Source organism: Nerophis lumbriciformis, linkage group LG14, assembly GCF_033978685.3.
Source record: "Nerophis lumbriciformis linkage group LG14, RoL_Nlum_v2.1, whole genome shotgun sequence".
NCBI classification, from domain to species: domain Eukaryota; kingdom Metazoa; phylum Chordata; class Actinopteri; order Syngnathiformes; family Syngnathidae; genus Nerophis; species Nerophis lumbriciformis.
In genome coordinates, this window is record NC_084561.2 from 46,076,849 (window position 1) to 46,088,823 (window position 11,975).

Sequence of the window (11,975 nt, forward strand, 5' to 3'; positions counted from 1 at the left end):
ACATTAAGTTCAATAATAAATAAAATAAATGTGCAGCTGTGGTATAACTTGCATCAAGTTCAATAATAAATAAAATAACTTCCATCGAGTTCAATAATAAATAAAACAAAAGTGTTATAACTTGCATCAAGTTCAATAATAAATCAAAAAAAGTGTTATAACTTGCATCACGTTCAATAATAAATAAAAAAAACTGTTATAACTTGCATCAAGTTCAATAATAAATCAAAAAAAGTGTTATAACTTGCATCACGTTCAATAATAAATCAAAAAAAGTGTTATAACTTGCATCACGTTCAATAATAAATAAAAAAAACTGTTATAACTTGCATCAAGTTCAATAATAAATCAAAAAAAGTGTTATAACTTGCATCACGTTCAATAATAAATCAAAAAAAGTGTTATAACTTGCATCAAGTTCAATAATAAATCAAAAAGTGTTATAACTTGCATCACGTTCAATAATAAATAAAAAAAAGTGTTATAACTTGCATCAAGTTCAATAATAAATCAAATAACTTGCATCAAGTTCAATAATAAATCAAAAAAAGTGTTATAACTTGCATCAAGTTCAATAATAAATAAAACAAAAGTGTTATAACTTGCATCAAGTTCAATAATAAAATAAAGTGTTATAACTTGCATCAAGTTCAATAATAAATCAAATAAAAGTGTTATAACTTGCATCAAGTTCAATAATAAATCAAATAACTTGCATCAAGTTCAATAATAAATCAAAAAAAGTGTTATAACTTGCATCAAGTTCAATAATAAATAAAACAAAAGTGTTATAACTTGCATCAAGTTCAATAATAAATAAAACAAAAGTGTTATAACTTGCATCAAGTTCAATAATAAATCAAAAAAATGTTATAACTTGCATCAAGTTCAATAATAAATCAAATAACTTGCATCAAGTTCAATAATAAATACAATAAAAGTGCCTCTTTGCAAAAAAAAAAAAGGAGGAGCTATGCATTTGGCAAGACAGGGCAAGTGACAGCACTTTCCCCCAGGAGAGCCACCTTGCTTCACTGTGAAACAGCACGGCTGTATGATCAGCTCCCATTTCCTCACACAGTGCAGAGAACAGTCGCGCTTTCAGTGGTCGTGTTTTGATCAAATTTACCGCGCTCACAACATCTGTTAAAACCTCATTGAGTTCGGGGCTGAGCTGCCTTGACGCGAGTGCTTCCCGGTGAATGACACAGTGTGTGCCCGTCACATTTTTGTTTCTCTGCTGGCTCTGGCTCGACGACCTTTGAGGTGCGAGTCACAAATGTATATATTTGTGTAATTGTGGTCCACACATTAGCCTGCTACCCATCAGCGCGAAAGTTTGTTCCGCTTAGCCCCGCCCCCATTAGTTACTGTTGCTATGTCTGTCAAACTTTCGCTCGTACCGAGAAATATAAAGTACAGTAAAAATAAGTACCGGTAATTTCCATTTATTTATATAGCGGATTTCACAGACAGAATCACAAAGTGATTTACAGTGTGTATAGAAAATGAAAGCTTAGTAAAAAAAAAAATCTAAGAATATAATAATTTAAAAAAAAAATTGAATGTGAAATTTCCTCCCGTTCCTCGCGCCCCACCTGTCATGTCTCTATTCCCCACCAGTGGGGCGCGCCCCACACTTTGAGAAACGCTGATGTAAAGTAACTATATATATATAGCCTATATGTGTATATATCTACATATTATATTAATATAATAAATATATAACTAATAATTAAAATAATTGTATATTAAGTGTATGTGTAAGTTCCACTCCTATATTGTTTACTTCCCTGACGACCTCCTTAAAGTTTTGTAATCAATCAGAAATGTCAAGCAGCTAAAATACAACAAACATGGATAAGTGTGGAGAGTGTTTTATATATTTCCCATCATGCACGATAGAGGCTCTAAATGGGTGTAATTTTAAATGATGTATGATGTTTGGACATTTTTTGAAATGATATTCACAAAGTTCAGTGAGCAGGTTGTGTTATGTGTGACCATCGTGTTGACTTTTTCTGTTGTTTGCATATACATTTTTTTTTGCGCCATGACTAGGGAAGGTTGTTTGGATCGGGTCATATTAGTCAATGCTGTGCTTTATTTAGTTTTTTCTCAGTTTATTTGCGAGTCTCTTTCCATCGGACCTGAAAGTGAATGCATTTAGTATTTTAATTTTGACTAGCAGCTAGTTAGCGTAGTTCTTGACGTGAACTCCCGTGATTTGCCGACATTTGCCTGTCAGCATGTCCGTGTTCTCCTTGCCCTGACGTGTTCTCCGCCCGCCAGCCCCTGAGCGCCATGCCCGAGTGCAGCCAGACGCCACGTCAGCGACCAGACTACCTGGCCCACTTCGGCAGCGGCGCTGAAAACTCCTGCTCTTCGTCAGAGGAAGAGGACGACGAGAGGAGGAAGGCGGGCGGCGAGAAGAGGGAGAAGAAGGTCTCCTACGACCTCCGGGTCAAGGACAAGAACTTGGCCGAGCGCTCAGGTGAAGTTTGGGGTTTTTTCTCATTTTAATGACGCTTTGAGGCTTTTTCCTTCATGACACTTGAACGCATCGTTAGGGACTCCAGGAGGACCATCTTGGGCAGAATTCTCTGGAAAATACAAACATTCAGGAGCAAAAAACATGATTCATATCTCATGTCCTAACATATCTTTACATCCAAGGTGTTTTATGCTCTTTGTCAAAGAAAACCTTGCTTTTATTATGACAAACACACAAAATACACACCCTTTTTCCCCAAAAAACATATTTCAAAGTGTAGTATTTGATGTGAACTAATCAGATCCTTGAATACTTAATTAATCCATAACAACATTGATTTTTATTCATTATTATTTTTTGAGCAATGACAGGTTATATAAAAAAAAGTACACTAAAGGTCTTGGGGCTCCAAATGGGTCCCACTCATGAGTGTTAGGAATGAGACATATTATTTGTTTTATTTACTTTCACTGCTTGAAAGTAAACTTCTGATTTATCCGTCAGTTATGTTTTTTGTGTGTGTTTTATGCTCTTTGTCAAAGAAAACCTTAGTTTTTGATACGGAAAACACACAAAATATGCAACATTTCCCCCCCAAAATATGTCGAAGTAGAATATTTGATGTGAACTAATTGGTGTCTAAATAGTTCATTAATTCATAACAACATTGATATTTATTCATTATTATTTTTTGAGCAATGACAGTTTTATTTAAAAAAATACACTAAAGGTCTTGGGGCTCTAAATGGGTCCCACTCATAAAAGTATTAAAAATAAGTCATATATTATTTTTTATTTACTTTCACTGCTTGAAAGTAAACTTCTGATCTATCCGTCAATTATGTTTTTTGTTTGTGTTTAATGCTCTTTGTCAAAGAAAACCTTAGTTTTTGATACGGAAAACACACAAAATATGCAACATTTCCCCCCCAAAATATGTGGAAATAGAATATTTGATGTGAACTAATTGGTGTCTAAATAGTTCATTAATTCATAACAACTTTGATTTTTATTCATTATTATTTTTGGACAAATGACAATTTTATAAAAAAAAGTACACTAAAGGTCTTGGGGCTCCAAATGGGTCCCACTCATGAGTGTTAGGAATGAGACATATATTATTTGTTTTATTTACTTTCACTGCTTGAAAGTAAACTTCTGATTTATCCGTCAATCATGTTTTTTGTGTGTGTTTTATGCTCTTTGTCAAAGAAAACCTTAGTTTTTGATACGGAAAACCCATAAAATACACACCTTTTTCCCCAAAAAACATATTTCAAAGTGTAGTATTTGATGTGAACTATTTGGTGCCTTGAATAGTTCATTAATTCAAAACAACGTTGATTTTTATTCATTATTATTTTTGGACAAATGACAGTTTTATAAAAAAAAGTACACTAAAGGTCTTGGGGCTCCAAATGGGTCCCACTCATGAGTGTTAGGAATGAGACATATATTATTTGTTTTATTTACTTTCACTGCTTGAAAGTAAACTTCTGATCTATCCGTCAATTATGTTTTTTGTGTGTGTTTTATGCTCTTTGTCAAAGAAAACCTTAGTTTTTGATACGGAAAACACACAAAATATGCAACATTTCCCCCCCAAAATATGTCGAAATAGAATATTTGATGTGAACTAATTGGTGTCTTGAATAGTTCATTAATTCATAACAACGTTGATTTTTATTCATTATTATTTTTGGACAAATGACAGTTTTATTTAAAAAAAATACACTAAAGGTCTTGGGGCTCCAAATGGGTCCCACTCATAAAAGTATTAAAAATAAGTCATATATTATTTTTTCTTTACTTTCACTGCTTGAAAGTAAACTTCTGATCTATCCGTCAATTATGTTTTTTGTTTGTCTTTTATGCTCTTTGTCAAAGAAAACCTTAGTTTTTGATACGGAAAACACACAAAATATGCAACATTTTCCCCCCAAAATATGTCGAAATAGAATATTTGATGTGAACTAATTGGTGTCTAAATAGTTCATTAATTCATAACAACGTTGATTTTTGTTCATTATTATTTTTTGAGCAATGACAGTTTTATTAAAAAAAATACACTAAAGGTCTTGGGGCTCCAAATGGGTCCCACTCATAAAAGTATTAAAAATAAGTCATATATTATTTTTTCTTTACTTTCACTGCTTGAAAGTAAACTTTTGATTTATCCGTCAGTTATGTTTTTTGTGTGTGTTTTATGCTCTTTGTCAAAGAAAACCTTAGTTTTTGATACGGAAAACACACAAAATATGCAACATTTCCCCCCCAAAATATGTCGAAATAGAATATTTTGATGTGAACTAATTGGTGTCTAAATAGTTCATTAATTCATAACAACGTTGATTTTTGTTCATTATTATTTTTGGACAAATGACAGTTTTATTAAAAAAAATACACTAAAGGTCTTGGGGCTCCAAATGGGTCCCACTCATGAGTGTTAGGAATGAGACATATATTATTTGTTTTATTTACTTTCACTGCTTGAAAGTAAACTTCTGATCTATCCGTCAATTTTGTTTTTTGTTTGTGTTTAATGCTCTTTGTCAAAGAAAACCTTAGTTTTTGATACGGAAAACACATGAAATACACACCTTTTTCCCCAAAAAACATATTTCAAAGTGTAGTATTTGATGTGAACTATTTGGTGTCTTGAATAGTTCATTAATTCAAAACAACGTTGATTTTTATTCATTATTATTTTTGGACAAATGACAGTTTTATTAAAAAAAGTACACTAAAGGTCTTGGGGCTCTAAATGGGTCCCACTCATGAGTGTTAGGAATGAGTCTTATATTATTTGTTTTATTTACTTTCACTGCTTGAAAGTAAACTTCTGATTTATCCGTCAATCATGTTTTTTGTGTGTGTTTTATGCTCTTTGTCAAAGAAAACCTTAGTTTTTGATACGGAAAACACACAAAATATGCAACATTTCCCCCCCAAAATATGTCGAAATACAATATTTCATGTGAACTTATTGGTGTCTAAATAGTTCATTAATTCATAACAACGTTGATTTTTATTCATTATTATTTTTGGAGAAATGACAATTTTATAAAAAAAAGTACACTAAAGGTCTTGGGGCTCCAAATGGGTCCCACTCATAAAAGTATTAAAAATAAGTCATATATTATTTTTTCTTTACTTTCACTGCTTGAAAGTAAACTTCTGATCTATCCGTCAATTATGTTTTTTGTTTGTCTTTTATGCTCTTTGTCAAAGAAAACCTTAGTTTTTGATACGGAAAACACACAAAATATGCAACATTTTCCCCCCAAAATATGTCGAAATAGAATATTTGATGTGAACTAATTGGTGTCTAAATAGTTCATTAATTCATAACAACGTTGATTTTTGTTCATTATTATTTTTTGAGCAATGACAGTTTTATTAAAAAAAATACACTAAAGGTCTTGGGGCTCCAAATGGGTCCCACTCATAAAAGTATTAAAAATAAGTCATATATTATTTTTTCTTTACTTTCACTGCTTGAAAGTAAACTTCTGATTTATCCGTCAGTTATGTTTTTTGTGTGTGTTTTATGCTCTTTGTCAAAGAAAACCTTAGTTTTTGATACGGAAAACACACAAAATATGCAACATTTCCCCCCAAAATATGTCGAAATAGAATATTTGATGTGAACTAATTGGTGTCTAAATAGTTCATTAATTCATAACAACGTTGATTTTTATTCATTATTATTTTTGGAGAAATTACAATTTTATAAAAAAAAGTACACTAAAGGTCTTGGGGCTCCAAATGGGTCCCACTCATAAAAGTATTAAAAATAAGTCATATATTATTTTTTATTTACTTTCACTGCTTGAAAGTAAACTTCTGATCTATCCGTCAATTATGTTTTTTGTTTGTGTTTAATGCTCTTTGTGAAAGAAAACCTTAGTTTTTGATACGGAAAACACACAAAATATGCAACATTTTCCCCCCAAAATATGTCGAAATAGAATATTTGATGTGAACTAATTGGTGTCTAAATAGTTCATTAATTCATAACAACGTTGATTTTTGTTCATTATTATTTTTTGAGCAATGACAGTTTTATTAAAAAAAATACACTAAAGGTCTTGGGGCTCCAAATGGGTCCCACTCATGAGTGTTAGGAATGAGACATATATTATTTGTTTTATTTACTTTCACTACTTGAAAGTAAACTTCTGATTTATCCGTCAGTTATGTTTTTTGTGTGTGTTTTATGCTCTTTGTCAAAGAAATCCTTAGTTTTTGATACGGAAAAACACATAAAATATGCAACATTTCCCCCCCAAAATATGTCGAAATAGAATATTTGATGTGAACTAATTGGTGTCTAAATAGTTCATTAATTCATAACAACGTTGATTTTTATTCATTATTATTTTTGGACAAATGACAATTTTATAAAAAAAAGTACACTAAAGGTCTTGGGGCTCCAAATGGGTCCCACTCATGAGTGTTAGGAATGAGACATATATTATTTGTTTTTTTTACTTTCACTGCTTGAAAGTAAACTTCTGATTTATCCATCAGTTATGTTTTTTGTTTGTGTTTAATGCTCTTTGTCAAAGAAAACCTTAGTTTTTGATACGGAAAACACATAAAATATGCAACATTTCCCCCCCAAAATATGTCGAAATAGAATATTTGATGTGAACTAATTGGTGTCTTGAATAGTTCATTAATTCATAACAACATTGATTTTTATTCATTATTTTTTTTTTGAGCAATGACAGTTTTATTAAAAAAAATACACTAAAGGTCTTGGGGCTCCAAATGGGTCCCACTCATAAAAGTATTAAAAATAAGTCATATATTATTTTTTATTTACTTTCACTGCTTGAAAGTAAACTTCTGATCTATCCGTCAATTATGTTTTTTGTTTGTGTTTAATGCTCTTTGTCAAAGAAAACCTTAGTTTTTGATACGGAAAACACACAAAATATGCAACATTTTCCCCCCCAAAATATGTTGAAATAGAATATTTGATGTGAACTAATTGGTGTCTAAATAGTTCATTAATTCATAACAACGTTGATTTTTGTTCATTATTATTTTTTGAGCAATGACAGTTTTATTAAAAAAAATACACTAAAAGTCTTGGGGCTCCAAATGGGTCCCACTCATGAGTGTTAGGAATGAGACATATATTATTTGTTTTATTTACTTTCACTGCTTGAAAGTAAACTTCTGATTTATCCGTCAGTTATATTTTTTGTGTGTGTTTTATGCTCTTTGTCAAAGAAAACCTTAGTTTTTGATACGGAAAACACACAAAATATGCAACATTTCCCCCCCAAAATATGTCGAAATAGAATATTTGATGTGAACTAATTGGTGTCTAAATAGTTCATTAATTCATAACAACGTTGATTTTTATTCATTATTATTTTTGGACAAATGACAGTTTTATAAAAAAAAAGTACACTAAAGGTCTTGGGGCTCCAAATGGGTCCCACTCATGAGTGTTAGGAATGAGACATATATTATTTGTTTTATTTACTTTCACTGCTTGAAAGTAAACTTCTGATTTATCCGTCAGTTATGTTTTTTGTGTGTGTTTTATGCTCTTTGTCAAAGAAAACCTTAGTTTTTGATACGGAAAACACACAAAATATGCAACATTTCCCCCCCAAAATATGTCGAAATAGAATATTTGATGTGAACTAATTGGTGTCTAAATAGTTCATTAATTCATAACAACGTTGATTTTTATTCATTATTATTTTTGGACAAATGACAATTTTATAAAAAAAAGTACACTAAAGGTCTTGGGGCTCCAAATGGGTCCCACTCATAAAAGTATTAAAAATAAGTCATATATTATTTTTTTTTTTTTACTTTCACTGCTTGAAAGTAAACTTCTGATTTATCCGTCAGTTATGTTTTTTGTGTGTGTTTTATGCTCTTTGTCAAAGAAAACCTTAGTTTTTGATACGGAAAACACATAAAATACACACCTTTTTCCCCAAAAAACATATTTCAAAGTGTAGTATTTGATGTGAACTATTTGGTGCCTTGAATAGTTCATTAATTCAAAACAACGTTGGTTTTTATTCATTATTATTTTTGGACAAATGACAGTTTTATAAAAAAAAGTACACTTAAGGTCTTGGGGCTCCAAATGGGTCCCACTCATGAGTGTTAGGAATGAGACATATATTATTTGTTTTTTTTACTTTCACTGCTTGAAAGTAAACTCCTGATTTATCCGTCAGTTATGTTTTTTGTGTGTGTTTTATGCTCTTTGTCAAAGAAAACCTTAGTTTTTGATACGGAAAACACACAAAATATGCAACATTTTCCCCCCAAAATATGTCGAAATAGAATATTTGATGTGAACTAATTGGTGTCTAAATAGTTCATTAATTCTTAACAACGTTGATTTTTATTCATTATTATTTTTGGACAAATGACAATTTTATTAAAAAAAAGTACACTAAAGGTCTTGGGGCTCCAAATGGGTCCCACTCATAAAAGTATTAAAAATAAGTCATATATTATTTTTTCTTTACTTTCACTGCTTGAAAGTAAACTTCTGATCTTTCTGTCAGTTATGTTTTTTGTTTGTCTTTTTTGCTCTTTGTCAAAGAAAACCTTAGTTTTTGATACGGAAAACACACAAAATATGCAACATTTCCCCCCCAAAATATGTCGAAATAGAATATTTGATGTGAACTAATTGGTGTCTAAATAGTTCATTAATTCATAACAACGTTGATTTTTATTCATTATTATTTTTGGACAAATGACAGTTTTATAAAAAAAAGTACACTAAAGGTCTTGGGGCTCCAAATGGGTCCCACTCATGAGTGTTAGGAATGAGACATATATTATTTGTTTTATTTACTTTCACTGCTTGAAAGTAAACTTCTGATCTATCCGTCAATTATGTTTTTTGTGTGTGTTTTATGCTCTTTGTCAAAGAAAACCTTAGTTTTTGATACGGAAAACACACAAAATATGCAACATTTCCCCCCCAAAATATGTCGAAATAGAATATTTGATGTGAACTAATTGGTGTCTTGAATAGTTCATTAATTCATAACAACGTTGATTTTTATTCATTATTATTTTTGGACAAATGACAGTTTTATTTAAAAAAATACACTAAAGGTCTTGGGGCTCCAAATGGGTCCCACTCATAAAAGTATTAAAAATAAGTCATATATTATTTTTTCTTTACTTTCACTGCTTGAAAGTAAACTTCTGGTTTATCCGTCAGTTATGTTTTTTGTTTGTGTTTTATGCTCTTTGTCAAAGAAAACCTTAGTTTTTGATACGGAAAACACACAAAATATGCAACATTTCCCCCCCAAAATATGTCGAAATAGAATATTTGATGTGAACTAATTGGTGTCTAAATAGTTCATTAATTCATAACAACGTTGATTTTTATTCATTATTATTTTTGGACGAATGACAGTTTTATAAAAAAAAACTACACTAAAGGTCTTGGGGCTCCAAATGGGTCCCACTCATGAGTGTTAGGAATGAGACATACTGTATATTATTTGTTTTTTTTACTTTCACTGCTTGAAAGTAAACTTCTGATTTATCCGTCAGTTATGTTTTTTGTGTGTGTTTTATGCTCTTTGTCAAAGAAAACCTTAGTTTTTGATACGGAAAACACACAAAATATGCAACATTTTCGCCCCAAAATATGTCGAAATAGAATATTTGATGTGAACTAATTGGTGTCTGAATAGTTCATTAATTCATAACAACATTGATTTTTATTCATTATTATTTTTTGAGCAATGACAGTTTTATTAAAAAAAATACACTAAAGGTCTTGGGGCTCCAAAAGGGTCCCACTCATAAAAGTATTAAAAATAAGTCATATATTATTTTTTCTTTACTTTCACTGCTTGAAAGTAAACTTCTGATCTTTCTGTCAGTTATGTTTTTTGTTTGTCTTTTATGCTCTTTGTCAAAGAAAACTTTAGTTTTTGATACGGAAAACACACAAAATATGCAACATTTCCCCCCCAAAATATGTCGAAATAGAATATTTGATGTGAACTAATTGGTGTCTGAATAGTTCATTAATTCATAACAACATTGATTTTTATTCATTATTATTTTTTGAGCAATGACAGTTTTATTAAAACAAATACACTAAAGGTCTTGGGGCTCCAAATGGGTCCCACTCATAAAAGTATTAAAAATAAGTCATATATTATTTTTTCTTTACTTTCACTGCTTGAAAGTAAACTTCTGATTTATCCGTCAGTTATGTTTTTTGTTTGTGTTTTATGCTCTTTGTCAAAGAAAACCTTAGTTTTTGATACGGAAAACACACAAAATATGCAACATTTCCCCCCCAAAATATGTCGAAATAGAATATTTGATGTGAACTAATTGGTGTCTAAATAGTTCATTAATTCATAACAACGTTGATTTTTGTTCATTATTATTTTTTGAGCAATGACAGTTTTATAAAAAAAAGTACACTAAAGGTCTTGGGGCTCCAAATGGGTCCCACTCATGAGTGTTAGGAATGAGACATATATTATTTGTTTTTTTTACTTTCACTGCTTGAAAGTAAACTTCTGATCTATCCGTCAATTATGTTTTTTGTTTGTGTTTTATGCTCTTTGTCAAAGAAAACCTTAGTTTTTGATACGGAAAAACACATAAAATATGCAACATTTCCCCCCCAAAATATGTCGAAATAGAATATTTCATGTGAACTAATTGGTGTCTAAATAGTTCATTAATTCATAACAACGTTGATTTTTATTCATTATTATTTTTGGACAAATGACAATTTTATAAAAAAAAGTACACTAAAGGTCTTGGGGCTCCAAATGGGTCCCACTCATAAAAGTATTAAAAATAAGTCATATATTATTTTATTTTTTTTACTTTCACTGCTTGAAAGTAAACTTCTGATTTATCTGTCAGTTATGTTTTTTGTGTGTGTTTTATGCTCTTTGTCAAAGAAAACCTTAGTTTTTGATACGGAAAACACATAAAATACACACCTTTTTCCCCAAAAAACATATTTCAAAGTGTAGTATTTGATGTGAACTAATTGGTGCCTTGAATAGTTCATTAATTCAAAACAACGTTGGTTTTTATTCATTATTATTTTTGGACAAATGACAGTTTTATAAAAAAAAGTACACTTAAGGTCTTGGGGCTCCAAATGGGTCCCACTCATGAGTGTTAGGAATGAGACATATATTATTTGTTTTTTTTACTTTCACTGCTTGAAAGTAAACTTCTGATCTTTCTGTCAGTTATGTTTTTTGTGTGTGTTTTATGCTCTTTGTCAAAGAAAACCTTAGTTTTTGATACGGAAAACACACAAAATATGCAACATTTTCCCCCCAAAATATGTCGAAATAGAATATTTGATGTGAACTAATTGGTGTCTAAATAGTTCATTAATTCTTAACAACGTTGATTTTTATTCATTATTATTTTTGGACAAATGACAATTTTATAAAAAAAAAGTACACTAAAGGTCTTG

At 30.6% G+C, this 11,975-nt stretch overlaps 1 protein-coding gene across 2 annotated transcripts in view; it reads left to right on the forward strand.

Annotated features, from left to right (window-relative positions):
* Positions 1-11,975, forward strand: part of ttll7 (tubulin tyrosine ligase-like family, member 7) — a 271,036-nt gene that overhangs the window by 183,380 nt on the left and 75,681 nt on the right. For both annotated transcript variants that reach the window (XM_061975468.1, XM_061975469.1), the window contains exon 15: positions 2,293-2,494. In XM_061975468.1, coding sequence (XP_061831452.1) covers positions 2,293-2,494 — 202 coding nt within the window. The remainder of the gene's footprint in view (positions 1-2,292; positions 2,495-11,975) is intronic.